Below are 18277 nucleotides of genomic sequence, written 5' to 3' on the forward strand. Positions count from 1 at the left end.
GGCTTCCTCCAGCCCCCTTCAAGCCAATCAGTCCCCCGCTGTCCTCCTCCGCAACCTGGATCTTCTGCTATTATTATTATTATTATTATTATTATTATTATTATTATTATTATTATTATTTAGTATTTATATAGCGCCAACATATTACGCAGCGCTGTACAGTGTGTGTGTGTGTGTGTGTGTGTATATATATATATATATATATATATATATATATATATATATATATATATATATCTATCTCTTGTCACTAACTGTCTCTCAAAGGAGCTCACAATCTAATCCCTACCATTGCCATATGTCTATATTATGTAGTATAAGTACTGTAGTCTAGGGCCAATTTTAGGGGGAGCCAATTAACTTATCCGTATGTTTTTGGAATGTGGGAGGAAACCCACGCAGACACGGAGAGAACATACAAACTCTTTGCAGATAGTGCCCTGCTGGATTCGAACCAGGGACCCAGCGCTGCAAGGCGAGAGAGCTAACCACTACGCCACCGTGCTGCCCATGAGTCCGTAATTCAGCCAGTCAGAGCAGTACGGCCTCATGCCGCTCCTACAGCCAGGAGCATTCTGCACCTGCGCAATAGTGCTGCGCAGGTGTAGTACGTAGTGTAATGTATGCATGCGCAGGTGTAGTGTATGCATGCGCACTACGCCAGACTGGCTCAAGTACCTGGACTCGTAGCAGAAGATCCAGGTGGTGGAGGAGGTCAGCGAGGGACTGATTAGCCTGAAAGGGGCTAGAGTAAGCCCCAGGTATGTATAAAACTTTAATGTCATCTGTCTCAGGTTTACTTTGTTACCCAGTAGTACTATACTCTACATATGCACTCCCCACAGAGCTGCAGGGAATCCACTGAGAATGCTGAGCACATTGAACACAGAGGTGTTGTCTATCACCCATAAACCTGGTACAGATTGTGCATGAAGAATGTGTAATAGAGGAGGAATCGCCTCATTCCCCTGCAGAGTACCTACACATCACTCTTATATGTACCCACAGTTACCTTGCCTAGGGCCTGATAGATGGTCTTTGTTCCGGTCTGTACCTTTTACAAGTACTCTTACCAAGGAGTCGGAGTTGAGGAGTTGGTGGAATCCTAAACTGAGGAGTCGGAGTTGGTGGGTTTTTGTACCGACTCCACAGCCCTGCGCAGCAGTGGAAAAGGCCACCCAAGATTCTTATTTTAAACAGGCTGCACTTGGCAAAAACGCAGCTAGTGGAAAAGGGCCCTTATTCTTGATCAGCCAGGTGACATTTCCCTGTATGAACATGTATTGCCAGTGTTCTCCCCAGAAATTTTTTCCACCCGGGTGGCATGAAATAGTAGCCGGGTGGCATGAAAAAGTAGCTGGGTGGGGCAACATGAGAGAATGCAGGGCCAGTGCTTCTGTGTGCAACTCTGCTTATAGCAGAGGAGGAAGTGAGCCGATGACAGCCAGGTGCTCACCAAAACTAGCCGGGTAGAGCACCCGGCTAAAAGAGCCTAGGGAGAACACTGATTGCTTTTCCTGTGTCCCTAGCAGTGTGTTCTGTCCCGTGGAGAGGGGAGGGAAAATTGGAAGGAAGCTGCAGCAGGAAATAAAAACTGTTGGGTGTAGTTTTTCAGCATGCCAGATTGCGTTTTTCACTTAAAGAGAACCTGAGGTGGGGTTCTAAGAATATCTGCACACAGAGGCTGGGTCTGCCTATACTGCCCAGCCTCTGATGCTGGCTCAATCCCCCCTAAGTTCCCCCTGCTCTCTGCTGGCCCCCATAAATCACAGCCGTGCTGTCGACACGCGGGTTGTGTTTACCTATGTAGTGTCACTCTCGCCGCCCGCCCCCTCCCCCCCCCCCCCCGCCTCCTGCATAGTTCCGGTCCCCACCCCGCTTCCCTTCCCTCAATCAGCGGGAGGGAAGGGACGCGGGCGGGGACACTACATAAGTAAACACAGTACGCTGTGACACGCTTTGTATCGACAGCGTGGCTGTGATTTATGGGGGACAGCAGAGCGCAGGGGGAACTTAGTGGGGATTGAGATAGCAACAGAGGCTGGGCAGTATAGGCAGACCCAGCCTCTGTGTGCAGATATCATTCTTAGAACCCCACCTCAGGTTCTCTTTAGCGTGCACTTTGTATGCTAAACATATATACAAGTGGAGTTGTGTCAATCACTGCCTCCATATACAGTGAATGGGTAACTAGTAAAGTCTTTTGAAGTAACTATTCCAGTTCATCTGTACATCAATTAGGTTCGAAGTAGTTTGAGAACTATGTGAGAATGCATTTGGTGGGGAAGTACCGTAAATTGGATGCTGTGAAGGAAATGGGGAATGTATTATTTTTCTTAAAAGCTTTATACAAATGTTATGTTTAATTAACCCAGTTTTACTAAGTCATGTACACTGATTTAAAACATCTTCATTTCCAGGATCTACAGTAAATATGGAAGCCATGGACAAAGCAGTGAATGGATATATAGATAATCTGCTGGGGCCAAGAGGTAAGCATTTCACTGTTCCTAAGCTGCATATCAACCTTTCCTAAAGTGGGTGGAGAGAAAGATTCATACTGAGCTGCTCTGTGACATTCTTCAAGCTAACCAGTCCCTTTGGGGTCTAAAACCACCAATATCAGAAGGTTCATGCATGTTACGACCCATCATAAAATGCTGCTGCTTCAGGGTTTTTCCAGTCAGACTCTCATTCACTCTATTGCAGGGTTAATGAGTCAATGGGTTGTGTCAGTGTTGCTGTGGTTGGGAATGATTTAAGATGTTAGACTAGAAAATGCATGGAGGAAGTATGAGGATAATTCAGTAAATTATAGTAAGCTGCTGTTTCCTGTACACGTTACTAGTGGGTACTTCAGCCTACTGCATGCCTAATTCAGGAACTGAACATGAGGTTTGCCTCTGATGCAGGTCGGTGTGTAAAAACTCTGCACACCTTTTACTGTATGCTGTACTGACTTGAGCGTATTTGTTCACCAACCACAGCCTGAAGAAGAACTTATATAATACAATGAATACAATTATTTCCTTTTACAATGTCTATTTATAAATCATTTGGTCAATGTTTGCCCACTGTAAAACCTTACTTCACTTGTTTTGGTCTTTACTACTGACAAGTTGACCCTCTCACCTTCTCTGTGAAGTGAATAGTGAGCCTAGGCTAAACATCACTGGGAGGGCAGGGTTATATATCAATGCACAGTAACATAAAGATATAAGAAGTGTTTCGGAAAACAGGATAACTAAGGTAAAAGTAAGTATTCTGAATAATTTATTATGTTCTACTATATGTGATACCTCCTCGTAAAGGACTCCGGAGGCAAACTACCATAACCTATTTTTATTCACCCGTGGCTTCTTCCAGCCCCTGTCAGGCATTGCAGTCCCTCACCGCAGCTTTCGGTCCTCCTTGCTGTCCCCGCAGGCCACCCGTAATGCTAGCAACCTACCGGCGGGGTAGGCACTTCCGTGCCCATGTCATCTGGCGCGTACTGCGCCTGCGCACAACTACTGCGACGAGGGACTTCAACGCTTGACGGGCTGGAAGGTGGGTAAAAATAGGTTATGGTTATTTTTTTTCACCCCCTTGGGAGTCCTTTAAGTGTACCTGAAGTTTAGTGGAAGTCAGCCCAGTTTCCTGGAAAGTACAGTAAACAGAAGACAAAACATTGTTGGCTGAGGAAACAATGCTGATAAGGTTTTAGTGCTGTAAAGTTCAAAGGGTTTGAACCTCTGTTTAGCTGCTCAACAAAGCAAATTTTACATCAGACTCTCATGGCCGCTGTTTACAATTCAATCTTAAAACTAGGCCTTAATATTGAAAATAAAAATAGGAGACTCCATGTCACTAATGTTCTATTTACCATTAGTAAAATATGTACAGTTAAAGAGGAACTCCAGTGACATAGTAGAATTTAGTAATTTTTTTTTTTTGGATACCAACTTTTACATTATTTATCCTGGTTTCAGCATTAAAAAAAAACTTCCTATATTGCAGTATATTACTATGTAACTCCACCCTTTCAATTATGTTTAGCCCAGGCTATTTATTATTCAGCCTTCTTTTCCCAATGCACTCTGAGAGACCAGATGTTGTTTTTAATCACTTCGGAATACACAACAGACAAACATTCTGCAGTGGTGTACCTTGCCAGCAGTAAAGATTTAAGAATGCAAATCGGGGTGGAGAAAGGTTCAACAATGAGCAAACACTGACTAAATGATTTATAAAGTAATATTGTAAAAAAAAATAAACATTTTTACGCTGGTTTCCATCTTGACTGCTTCTCTGTGATGCCAAAAGTGACATCACTTCTGCCCTTTTCTTTTTCAACCCAGCCCAGTGTTTTATTTTCCCCTCCCTGCTGTCCCTCCCACAGCACCCATCACCTTGACAACAAGCTTACATCAATGTGTAAACCACCTTAAGGCCTCGTTCACATTAGGCAATGCATATGGCTGTGCGTTCGGGACGTAAGCAACGCAGTGAATTCATTGCAGTGAATGGGATCAGCGATGTACTTTTGCAAAAATGCATGCAGCAGTGCAATAGCACATTGCACTAATGCACAGCGTGCATAGTGCACAGCAGTGAGTATAGTGTGAATGAGGCATAAGGGCCCTTTTCCACTAGCAAGGGCGATCGCAAGCGCAAATCACCTGCATTTGCGATCGCGCAAACTGCTTTTTCCACTGTCCACATTGCGCTGTACGCTGCTGAGAATGTAGCGTGAATGCAACGAGAAATACGCCGCCTGGCAATCGTAATTCATTAAAAAAAAGTCGCGAACGAAGCATTGTAGTGGAAAAGTACTGTTGGCCAGTTCAAGTACAATTTGTTCATTTGAACTGTTTCTTCCTTGTGAACCGAGTGATCTGATTCATCACACTGAACGATTCATTTGTAACAGTTCAATTGATGGACCAGGAACTGCAGCAGCTGAGCTGTAAAGGTGCGTACACACGCACTACTGTAATGGACAGGTCCGTCAGACCCTCCCGCTGGGCGGGCGTACTGCTGACAGTAGTGAGTGTGTACAGTCTGTCGGCAGACTGATAAGGCTGTTTCTGAACAATCCGCTCAGATCGTTCAGAAACAGCCTTATCTGCCTGGCAGACTACACACGCACTACTGTCGGCAGAACGTCCGCCCCGTGGGAGAGTCTGACGAACCCGTCGTTCATTACAGTAGTGCGTGTGTACGCACCTTAAAGAGAAACTCCGACCAAGTATTGAACTTTATCCCAATCAGTAGCTGATACTCCCTTTTACATGAGAAATCTATTCCTTTTCACAAGCAGACCATCAGGGGGCACTGTATGACTGATATTGTGGTGAAACCCCTCCCACAAGAAACTCTGAGTACCGTGGTACTCCTGGCAGTTTCCGGTCTGTGAACCTAGTTGCATTGTGGGAAATAGCTGTTTCCAACTGCCAAAAAAGCATGCAGCAGCTACCAGGCATGGGCTTAACTTCAGCTTCGGGCGAATTCAGATAGTTGCTATCCGAATTCACCCAGTAATGCTGTGTGGGCTGGGCGGGGGGTCAAGCTTACCCTTCTGACGCCTTCTTTGTCCGTCCCTCGTCGCCTCCCACGATGCTTTCCAATCAGCGCTCACATAACTACAAACACTTCCTCCTTCAACCCGGAAGGAGGAAGTGTTTGTAGTCATGTGAGCGCCGAGCGGAACGCATCGTGGGAGGCGACGGGGGACGGGCAAAGAAGGCGTCAGAAGGGTAAGCTTGACGCCCAGCCCACACAGCATTACTGGGTGAATTCGGATAGCAAATATCCGCATTCACCCGAAGCTGAAGTTAAGCCCATGCCTGGCAGCTACATCACCTGCCAACAGTAAAAATGTCACCATGTAATAAATATCAGAATGTAAATCAAGGATTTAAAAGTGTTTACAATGGGCAAACACTGACTAAATCATTTATACATAGTTATTGTAAAAATGAAGCACTTATTTTTATTACATTATTTTCAAGGAGTGAGGGCTCGTTTCCACTAGAGCGAATCTGCATGTGTTTCCTGCATGCAGATTCGCTCAACCAATACAAGTGGATGGCGCCGTTTCCACTTGTCAGGAATTCTGTGCGGCTCGCTATGCAGAAAAAATCTGCACAGCAGAGCTGTCAGAATTCGCACGCCGCACACCCGCACGCGAATCGTCGGTCATGTAACTAAATAGGAAAACCGCAAGCACTTGAGTCTTGCGGTTTTCACGGTGTTTCCGCGTGCGATTTCGTTTAAAAACCCATGTCAATGCTTGCCGGCATCGACATGGTTAAAATCGCGTCGTTAAAATCGCGAACAAAATCCGCATGGAAACATCAACGAATCCGCAAGCGTATGCGGATTCGTTGACGCGTTTTCCGCAAGCAAATCGCGCCGCACAAGTGGAAACGTACCCTCAGAGAAGGAACTCCTTCCAGCTCACTCAGGGATCAGATTACAGAAGCAGACTCCTAACTGATCCGTTCTGAACAGTTTCTTGCCTCAAGGTACAGTTATTCATTACTCCTGTCGCTGCTGAGAACGTGTCGGAGATTGCTGAGCAGCGGGAAGGGTATCCAACCAGTCAGATACGCTTTGCGGTGTGTTGAAAAAAAGGGTGCGGCCGTCAGCCACGACTCTTAGTTTGGAGGGGTACAACATAGCGTATTCAAAACCTTGATCTCGTAGCTTTTCTTCACGTTAATAAAGGATGCTCTTTGCTTTTGGAGATCGATGGAGTAGTCTGGATAGAATGAAATGCGGGTATTCTCGTAGGCAATGTCCCCTTTAGCGCGGGCTGCTCTAAGCACTGTGTCACGGTCTCTGTAGTTTTAAAAGTTTCATAATGAAGGTTCTGGGAGGAAGGCCTGGAGGAGGAACTTTAGGGGATACACGGTGCTCTCGTTCGATTACAAACACGGTAGAGAAGGCATCGCTGCCAAATAGCTGGATTAGTAACTTTTCAGCAAAGGCCTCAGGCGCAGTTCCCTTCAGCTTTCTCTGGTAGGCCCACCAACCTAATATTAGATCGACGGTTTCGATTTTCCAGATCTTCGTGTTTGTCATGCAGCGACTTGACTTCTCGCTGGGTGTGTGAGAGGTTTTTCTGCATAGGCCGGAGTTGATCTTCAACTCTGCTGATTCTGTTTTTTCTGTGTCAGTTACTCGGGAGCGCAGTGTGTGCATGTCGGCTCTTAGAAGAGAAACATCTGCTCTCACCTCTTCCAGCTTAGTGGGTATGTTCGTAAACGCCTCTTGACAGGAGGAGATGCCTTCCATGATTTGTTGAATAGCATCGTCGCCATCTTGGGTCTCGTGGCGGAACTTTGCCAGCTTAGCTGCTGCTTCTGAGCCACGCCGAGTCATCCTTCCCAGAGATAGAACAGCAGGGGAGTCACAGATTTGCGGAGCAATGCTAGCAGATTGTAAGGCGTAGGATAGCAGTTATCGGGTATACAGGCGGGAGCAGGTCCTCAGTGCGTCTTCACTCCATGGACTTCCGGTCACGCCCCCACAGTTTTTTGCTTCAATGATTCAAATGAACTGGTTCATTGAGAAAACCTGGGACCCCTGGATACAATGGGAACATCCCACCTTGGGCGATGCATTTATCACTAGGCTGTGAGATGGGTTCTTTCTTTTCTCTTGCCCTCTGATGCCTCTTTCTTTCTTCCTTTCTAGTTCCCCCCCCCCCCCCCCCCCCCCTCTGACTCTTCTTTCTGCTCCCTTTCTCCCTCCCGAGTAAAAGACATAATGCTTCTGAATAGCAGAGGCCCTGGCTCACTGCTCAGAGCCAGATTCCATAGATTCCCCCAGCCCGACCTCTCCGCTCCTTAGGTCGGCTTCCTCACCCCATACACCCTTCATCGCATACCTCAGATAGTTGGATTATATCCTCTGAGGTACATCGTACTTTCAGCTGGGCATGGAGTCCCCCGTTCGTGGCCCCTTGCCGGTCACGGGCCCGGGACTCTCCCTCCCTCTACCCCCACCCCCCCACCCCCCCCCCCCCCCCAAGTTTTATTTTGTTTTATTTGGCTCTGATTGTTCTTTCCTTAATGCACCAGGCAACTTTATACTCCAAGGCGATGTGAACCTGTTATATCACATGTTGTTGCCCCACTGTTAACAATAACTGTAATATTTGTGTAATGTGAGTTACCTTCTTGTAAAATTACTTGAAAAAACTTCAATAAATACTTTGAAATACAAATGAACTGGTTCATTGTAAAGATCCGGACTTCCCATCACTACATGGGAGACTTTCAAAAGGCAAAGGAGGGGAGGAGGCAGAAAAAAAAAAAAAACTTCCCCACAATCCAGCAGGCTTACCCACAATGTCCCAGTCCAGTGACTCGGCAACAGCACATGCATGGGTGAGTTGGGGGGGAAAATGAGGGGGAGGCATAATCGTACCCCATTTAAAAAATTAAGGGGGTATACATGCGCAGGATCGCGGTAAGTAAATATATCACAGCTTGTCAAGCCTTGTTGAGGCAGTTGTGTGGGGGGTGGGGGGGCAGCTCTGGATTCCCTCGAGATTCAGAGGACGGGGGAAGCCTCATTGGGACCGTGAGGGTTCCCCCTCCCGAGGTAAGTATCCCCCAGAGGGCCTTTTTTATTTATTTATTTATTTTTTTGTCTCTTTAACCTCTTGAGGACCACAGTGTTAAACCCCCCTAAAGACCAGGCCATTTTTTTATAAATAGGCCACTGCAGCTTTAAGGCCTCGCTGCAGGGCCGCACAACTCAACACACAAGTGATTTCCCCTCCCCCCCCCCCCCCCCCCCCCCCCCACACACACACACACACACACACACACACACACACACACACACACACACACACACACACACCCCACACCCCTCCCGGGTGTTTGGTTTGTTTTGTTTGTAAATATTTGTCTTTATTTTTTTATAAATTTCCCTGTGTTTTTTTTGTTTTGTTTTGTTTTGTTTGTATGTATGTATTCCCCCTTCCCTCCCACTACCCGACCAGCCAATCAGCGTGATCAGCTGTCATAGGCTGCTGTGGGTAGCAGCGCTGTACAAGGTAAATAGACGGCGGTTTCGCCGTCTAACAGTTTCTGAGCGATGATCGCTGCTGGGAGGCTGAAGGCGGAGCTCCGCCTACCTAGTGGAGAAACGTGCGCATCAGCGCCCATGATCTCCTGCAGAGCGAGCCCCAAGGATCTTACTCCGATCTGCCTAAAGGGACACTGAAGTCAAACAAAAAAATATGAGTTTTACTCCCCTAGGGCTTCCAATAGCCCCCTGCAGCTGTCCGGTGCCCTCGCCGTCTCCCTCCGATCCTCCTGGCCCCGCCAGCAGCCACTTCCTGTTTCGGTGACAGGAGCTGACAGGCTGGGGACGCGAGTGATTCTTCGCGTTCCTGGCCACAATAGCGCCATCTATGCTGCTATAGCATATATCATATACCATATAGCAGCATAGAGGGTGCTAATGTGTCTGGGAACGCGAAGAATCACTCGCGTCCCAAGCCTGTCAGCTCCTGTCACCGAAACAGGAAGTGGCTGCCGGCGGGGGCAGGAGGATCGGAGGGAGACGGCGAGGGCACCGGACAGCTGCAGGGGGCTATTGGAAGCCCTAGGTGAGTAAAGCTCATTTTTTTTTTTGTTTGACTTAAGTGTCCCTTTAGGCAGTCCTAGGGCTCGCCCATTGGTGTGACGCGGTCGGCAATAGATTAATTATCGGATACGTTTATTTTCAGTTCAGGTTTGCTTTAAACAGCTTTCCTTGGTGCCGAATATCTAATAACCTCACCACTTAGTTAAAGGAGCTGGTAATGAGCAAAGAAAAGATCACTATGGGCTCGATTCACAAAAGGGTTAGCACGCCCAGAGCGTTTATTGAGCGCGCATAAAGTTTTTAGCACTGCGCGGAGTGCATGAAATGTCGCACCATGCTAAATTTTGCGAGTGAAACTTTGCGCGTCCTAAAGGGCTTTAGGCGTGCTAAGGGGCTTTTAGGCGTGCTAACTAAGTTAGCAATCTTTTGTGAATTAAGCCCAATATCAGTGAGCAGTGGGGGGCTGTGCCCTGGAAATGAGGGACATGATAGCTTCCCTGAACATTGCACCCACTGCTAATGGGCAAAGGCACTCTTTAGGCAATTTCCCCCCCCCCGGCCTGATCTGGTGCCAGCAATGGATGCAAAGGTTAATGGTACCATGCAATCACCACAATACCTGAGCAATCACGGCAAGGCACGCCCACTCTGGCTTGCGTGTACAGTGATCTATTGAGATGCCTTACATATTGACCCCTAACTGAAAATGACAATCACTAAACATTTTGTGAATATGTCATCCTTTTTTTGCAACACATAGCCGGCCACTCCTTGCAACTTTAACTAGTTGGTATATGAGTTCAGGAGAACAGATCCTACCTGCTGAAAGGTTCATTTTATGTGTGTTAGTAGAGATGATTGCCGAGACTCGGTAATGCCAGCTTGCGTGCAGACTTGGTGAAAATTGTAGGCAACTTGGAACTGGGCCAGTCACATGCACTGCCTGCTGATTTGGATTAGTCCACTTCTAAGCTGCATACAGTCTGAATTGCATGCAAGCTGGAATTTTTCCTCACGGCTATTACTAATGATTTGTATAGAGCCATCATCTGCATAAGAAACACAAGATCATAAAAATACAGATATTGATTATACAAAGTTGGTAGACAATGTAAATATTGTAGTCATTATTGAATTGTGACTAACGAAATGTCCAAGAAACAAAGGGATAGAACCGTGCCCTTGAGAGCTTACAATCTATATGATTATGTATATCTCACTGACCATCTCTAGTTGTCAGTAAGAGTCAGCTGTGTGTAAATCTTAACCTAGTCTCTACACCAAGCATGAGCGGTGGCTGTAAAATGGTTACGATGCACTGTTAACCAGAAGAGCAAATTTATGTACAAACTGCAGCAATGTCTTCAAAATTGCCGCCAAAGCTCTAACCAACCCCATCTGCATTTTTGTGGCCTACCCCCAGCTTGGCAGCCATGGCCTTATTGGTGTCTGCCCCTCTCACCCCTCAACCTCCCCACCCCAATCCATCATCCGATGGAGTGGCGCACAAGGGAAGGGGTGGGTAGAAGGAAAAGACATTGCCCTCATCAGGGGCTTGATTGGGTGCCTGGCAGTAAAAAGTGGTCGATACCACAACAACGGGCGGACCCCTGGCTGGTTTCCCTCCAGATGTAAATTGTATTGGATTAGGATTGATTTCAGTGGGCCAGGAGCTGTGTTCAGCGTCTGATTACAGACTCCGTCCACTCTCTCCTGGTGGATAGATCCTGGCCATTTTGTTGGTTACACGTTATGTGATCAGCTCTTGCACTGATCAATGCATGAAGTAGGGCAATGTTTGATTCTTTGTTACAGGAACAAACATGTCCCAGAGAAATGCAGCAGAGTTTAGTGAAGGTAATACAAACTCTTCAGGAACAAAAAGGCTCCAGTGTGTGTGCCTACATGAGAGTGGTATAGGATTGAACAGACTTGTTTAAACAGGCGCAGATAGAAATAGAGTAAAAATAGCAGTTGCTCAGAGCAGTCTTTTAGAGCCTATGCTGTTTCAGTGCTGAGTTCTGATCAGTTGCTGAAGGCAACTATTCCAGTATTCTTTATTCTTATTTTGATAAGCCTGTCACTTTTATAAGTCACATGAGGAACATCACAGAATTCAAAAAGCAGATGTCTCCAAGTTTAGATCTACATTTTGCACTCTGTAGTGTACAGTAACATGACTGCATTAGAGTGCAATTGATGTTTTGGAATCATCCACACTTGCAAGTTAGAATTTTATTTTACCTTAGACTTTGCATCAGTCAGTTTAAAAGTTTTGCGGTTTGTAAACTTTCTGAAAGAAAAATCTTTTAATTTAAAAGAAAGCTGGAGTGCTCCTTTACACTAAAGTAAAAAACGCTGCTTTTACCGGGATGGAGTTAAATGCAAAAACAGATGGGTAATGCATCCTATGTTATCAATAGGATGCTTTTACACTATCAAACGGAGCACATTCCTATTGAAGAGAAGGTATTGAAGAGTAGTACCACACCTAATAGGCCTGCCGCTCGCCCAGCTGAAGATGCCCTAGACCAGGGGTGTCAAAATCAAATAAACGGGGCCAAAATTAAACCACGTTGAGGGTCAGTGAGGACTGGCGGGGAAGGGGGATATCATGGCATGATTACGAGTCATGCCACAGTGGCGGTGGGGACAGTTAATGTTAGGCATGGGGTGGGTAGGGTAAAGGTAAGCCGTGGAAGGGGGGGGGTGGTGTTACACAGATACCCTCGCTGATACACACACTTTTCCAACTCTGACTCTCACTGATACACACATCCTGCAACACACACACACACACACACACACACACACACACACACACACACACACACACACACACTTTATATACACACACACACACACACACACACACACACACTCACTCTCTCACTGATACACACATCCTGTAGCTCACACACAAACACACACACACACACACACACACACACACACACACACACACACACACTGTATACACACACTCTCACTCACTTATTCTCACTGATACACACATTCTGCAGCACACAGTGATGCACACACACACACAACGAGCACACACTTCAGTCTTGTTTATTGAATCCCCCTTCCCCCACTTGCTGATCCATGTGCTCTCTCCTCCTGCACTTCAGGCAGTGACGACTTCTGGAAGGGGGGATGAGGGAGGGAATTCCTTCTCTGCTCCTTGCTAGCGTCATTTCCGTGATTGTGATTTCGATATAAAATCGATTAATCAATCAGCCCTACCGTTTACTGTGATTAGGTTACCTGGTTCATTGGCCAAAGCATTAGGTTCCCACCACCATGTTTGACTGTGGGGATGGTGTTCTTGGGGTTGAAGTCTTCTCCTTTTTATGCCATATGAAGGAAACATCATTGTGACCAAACAATTCAATTTTTTTTCATCTGACCATAACACAGAAGACCAGAAGTTTTCTTCTTTGTCCAGATGAGCATTTGCAAAGGCCAAGCAAGCTTTTGTGCGCTTTATCTGGAGAAGTGGCATCCTCCTTGGTCTGCATCTGTGGAACCCAGCAGTGTGCATTGGATTGTCTGCCTTGAGACATTGCCACCAGCAGAGCCCAGATTCACCAGGATGGCCTTGGTGGTGATCCTTGTATACTTTTTCACCTCTCACTCTATCCTCCTGGCCAGCACAGGTGTCGCTTTTGGCTTCCGACCACGTCCTCTGAGATTTTCCACAGTGCGGAACATCTTGTATTTTGTAATAATACTTTGCACTGTAGCCACTGGAACTTGAAAACATTTAGAAATGGCCTTGTGGCCCTTTCCTGACTTGTGAGCATCCACATTGCGCAGCCGCAGGCCCTCCCTGAGCTCCTTTGTCTAATGCTTCATACACACTTGAGATAAAAGTCTTTGGAAAAGGCAAGATCACAGACCAATGTTACCCCCTTCCATGTAGTATGAGAGCCATACTCTACACAGTCTATTCTATGGAGCTGCACTCCCCATCAGATAAAATCTTTGCAAGATGCTGCACACAAAGATGCCCGTACACACTCAAAAGATCATTATCTGCAAAATATCTGTTCCTGCAAAAGATCCATTCCTGCAAAATGCATTCATAGTCTATGAGATCTGCAGATCATCATACACACCTAGTTTAACAGACTTCATCTGCATATCTGGCAATCATCTGCAGATCTGAAAATCCATCCTGGTGGATCTGATCTGCAGATGATTGCCTGTTAAACTAGGTGTGTATGATGATCTGCAGATCTCATAGACTATGAATGCATTTTGCAGGAATGGATCTTTTGCAGGAACAGATATTTTGCAGATAATGATCTTTTGAATGTGTACGGGCATCTTTGTGTGCAGCATCTTGCAAAGATTTTATCTGATGGGGAGTGCAGCTCCATAGAATAGACTGTGTAGAGTATGGCTCTCATACTACATGGAAGGGGGTAACATTGGTCTGTGATCTTGCCTTTTCCAAAGACTTTTATCTCAAGTGTGTATGAAGCATTAGCCATGACTGTCCACAAACCAACTGCAGAGAGCTGATGTTTTCCACCTGTTGAGTTGATTAAAACAGCTGTTCCCAGTTAACCAGGGTAATTAAGATGCTTTAGAACAGCTTAAACTATTTGGAATGGTATAGAACATTGGATTTCCCCACAGACTGTGACAGTTTGTGAAGGGTATGTATAATTTTGGACTGGACACTTTTTGCTCAAATGTAAATAAAAGCCGAGAAATGTTTTTTTTCCCCACAATAATGCCTCTTGTACATTCTCATTATCTTTTGGGAGACGCCTATTTCCCATAAAAAAATGTCTTGCTGGTTGAATAAAAGTTACTTTAAGTCAAGTTTGCCAGGGGTATGAATAATTATGGGTAGCACTATATAATTTTTTTTTTTTCAGTTGTAGACTGGAATTATATATTTGTTTTCAGTTGTTGACCTAAAGTGAAAGAGAGTGTCTTAATTCCTGATTCATAGCTTGATTACTCCAGCAATGGTTCTAGGTCGAGTCCCATACAGATGTGTCATGAGGCAAACGATAGTGGGGCTTCCAGTGGACAGGGTGAGGAGGGGAATAATGTACTTGGCTGAGATTGTTCAATACTTCAAATCTTTCAGCAATGCATTGGGGCTGCTGTACACACTCTGGTCTCTCAGCAGAGATGTCCCTGATTGGCTTACTCACCCACTCTAGCAAGTGTACCATGTGGCACAATAGTTTGGATTTGCACCAGGTGTAAAATGGTTTGGGTGTTAGGGTACATACACACATCAGACTAAAATGAAAGATCACAGACCAATCTTACCACCCTTCATGTAGTATGAGAGCCATACTCTACACAGTCTTTTCTATGGAGCTGAACTCCACATCAGAAAAAAATCTTTGCAAGATGCTGCACACACAGATGCTGTACAGACACAAAAGATCAGTATCTGCAAAAGATCTGTTCCTGCCAAAAATCCATTCCTGCAAATTGCAATGATAGTCTATGAGATCTGCAGATCATCATACACACATGATTTAACTGACATTCATCTGCAGATCAGATCCACCAGGATGGATTTTCAGATCTGCGGATGATTGCTTGATCTGCAGATGAATGTCAGTTAAATCATGTGTGTATGATGATCTGCAGATCTCATAGACTATCATTGCAATTTGCAGGAATGGATTTTTGGCAGGAACAGATCTTTTGCAGATACTGATCTTTTGTGTCTGTACAGCATCTGTGTGTGCAGCATCTTGCAAAGATTTTTTTCTGATGTGGAGTTCAGCTCCATAGAAAAGACTGTGTAGAGTATGGCTCTCATACTACATGAAGGGTGGTAAGATTGGTCTGTGATCTTTCATTTTAGTCTGATGTGTGTATGTACCCTTAGGCCACATACACACATCAGACCATAGTCTTTGGAAAATGAAAGATCACAGACCAATCTTACCACCCTTCCTGTAGTGTAAGAGCCACACTCTACACAGTCTTTTCTATGGAGCTGAACTCCACATCAGGAAAAAATCTTGGCAAGATGCTGCACACACAGATGCTGTACAGACACAAAAGATCAGTATCTGCAAAAGATCTGTTCCTGCCAAAAATCCATTCCTGCAAATTGCAATGATAGTCTATGAGATCTGCAGATCATCATACACACATAGTTACATAGTTACATAGTTATTTTGGTTGAAAAAAGACATACGTCCATCGAGTTCAACCAGTATAAAGTACAACACCAGCCTGCTCCCTCACATATCCCTGTTGATCCAGAGGAAGGCGAAAAAACCCTTACAAGGCATGGTCCAATTAGCCCCTAAAGGGAAAAATTCCTTCCCGACTCCAGATGGCAATCAGATAAAATCCCTGGATCAACATCATTAGGCATTACCTAGTAATTGTAGCCATGGATGTCTTTCAACGCAAGGAAAGCATCTAAGCCCCCTTTAAATGCAGGTATAGAGTTTGCCATAACGACTTCCTGTGGCAATGCATTCCACATCTTAATCACTCTTACTGTAAAGAACCCTTTCCTAAATAAATGGCTAAAACATTTTTCCTCCATGCGCAGATCATGTCCTCTAGTCCTTTGAGAAGGCCTAGGGACAAAAAGCTCATCCGCCAAGGTATTATATTGCCCTCTGATGTATTTATACATGTTAATTAGATCCCCTCTAAGGCGTCTTTTCTCTAGACTAAATAAACCCAGTTTATCTAACCTTTCTCGATAAGTGAGACCTTCCATCCCACGCATCAATTTTGTTGCTCGTCTCTGCACCTGCTCTAAAACTGCAATATCTTTTTTGTAATGTGGTGCCCAGAACTGAATTCCATATTCCAGATGTGGCCTTACTAGAGAGTTAAACAGGGGCAATATTATGCTAGCATCTCGAGTTTTTATTTCCCTTTTAATGCATCCCAAAATTTTGTTAGCTTTAGCTGCAGCTGCTTGGCATTGAGTACGATTATTTAACTTGTTGTCAATGAGTACTCCTAAGTCCTTCTCCAAGTTTGATGTCCCCAACTGTATCCCATTTATTTTGTATGGTGCTAGACCATTAGTACGTCCAAAATGCATGACCTTACATTTGTCAACATTGAATTTCATCTGCCATGTATGTGCCCATATAGCCATCCTATCCAGATCCTGTTGCAATATGACACTATCTTCCTGAGAGTTAATGATTCTGCACAATTTTGTATCATCTGCAAAAATAGCAACATTGCTCACTACTGCATCTACTAGGTCATTAATAAATAAATTGAAGAGCACTGGACCCAGAACAGACCCCTGTGGGACCCCACTGCTAACAGTCTCCCATTTTGAGTATGATCCATTGACCACAACTCTTTGTTTTCTGTCCATTAGCCAGTTCCCTATCCATGAACACAGACTCTTCCCCAGTCCTTGCATCCTCAACTTTTGCACCAGACTTTTGTGGGGAACAGTGTCGAAGGCCTTTGCAAAGTCCAAGTATATCACATCTACAGCATTCCCAATATCCATATTAGCATTCACTACCTCATAAAAGCTGAGCATGTTAGTCAAACAGGACCTGTCTTTAGTAAACCCATGTTGATGCTGAGAAATAAGATTATTTTCTACTATGAAGTCATGTATAGTATCTCTTAGTAACCCCTCAAATAGTTTGCATACAACTGATGTTAAACTTACAGGTCTATAATTTCCTGGATCAGATTTTTTGCCCTTCTTAAATAATGGGAAAACGTGGGCTGTACGCCAATCCACTGGGACTCTGCCAGTTGCAAGAGAGTCACAAAAGATAAGATAAAGGGGTTTATCTATAACTGAACTTAATTCCCTTAGGACCCGAGGATGCATGCCATCCGGGCCAGGTGCCTTGTCTATTTTTAATTTATTTAGTCTTGCCTTCACTTCTTCCTGCGTTAAGTATTTAATATTACAGTTAGAAGATTGAGACTCTTCCGCCTCTGTAGTTTGCAACAGTGCTGTTTCTTTTGTGAAGACAGAAGCAAAGAAAGCATTTAATAACTCTGCCTTACCTTGGTCATCCACCATTGAGTTCCCATCCTCATCCTTTAGGAGTCCTATACAGTCAACCTTTCTTTTTTTAGAGTTAATACACACATGATTTAACTGACATTCATCTGCAGATCCGCAGATCTAAAAATCCATCCTGGTGGATCTGATCTGCAGATGAATGTCAGTTAAATCATGTGTGTATGATGATCTGCAGATCTCATAGACTATCATTGCAATTTTCAGGAATGGATTTTTGGCAGGAACAGATCTTTTGCAGATACTGATCTGTTGTGTCTGTACAGCATCTGTGTGTGCAGTATCTTGCAAAGATTTTTTTCTGATGTGGAGTTCAGCTCCATAGAAAAGACTGTGTAGAGTATGGCTCTCATACTACATGAAGGGTGGTATGATTGGTCTGTGATCTTTCATTTTCAAAAGACTATGGTCTGATGTGTGTATGTGGCCTAAGTCTCAGAAAGCAGATGCTGGTTAGATAGCTGCATGCACCACACGGAGATGTTAGAGGAAGTTCTCTGACTTAATTAATTAACTATTAATATGGGTGGTTTATTCAAAAAAGGCTACACTTCTTTTGATTACTTTGTGGGACTAGTAATAAATAAAATAATTCATGACTAGGGTCAATTTATATACAGTGATGTGAAAAACTATTTGCCCCCTTCCTGATTTCTTATTCTT

The 18277-nt window shown here is 44.7% G+C and overlaps 1 protein-coding gene across 3 annotated transcripts in view; it reads left to right on the forward strand.

Annotated features, from left to right (window-relative positions):
• ELOVL5 (ELOVL fatty acid elongase 5) overlaps nucleotides 1-18277 on the forward strand; it is a 107843-nt gene that overhangs the window by 8183 nt on the left and 81383 nt on the right. For all 3 annotated transcript variants that reach the window (XM_068281362.1, XM_068281363.1, XM_068281364.1), the window contains exon 2: nucleotides 2421-2492. In XM_068281362.1, the coding sequence (XP_068137463.1) occupies nucleotides 2421-2492 (72 nt within the window). The remainder of the gene's footprint in view (nucleotides 1-2420; nucleotides 2493-18277) is intronic.

Source organism: Hyperolius riggenbachi, chromosome 4, assembly GCF_040937935.1.
Source record: "Hyperolius riggenbachi isolate aHypRig1 chromosome 4, aHypRig1.pri, whole genome shotgun sequence".
In the NCBI taxonomy this organism is placed as follows: Eukaryota; Metazoa; Chordata; class Amphibia; order Anura; family Hyperoliidae; genus Hyperolius; species Hyperolius riggenbachi.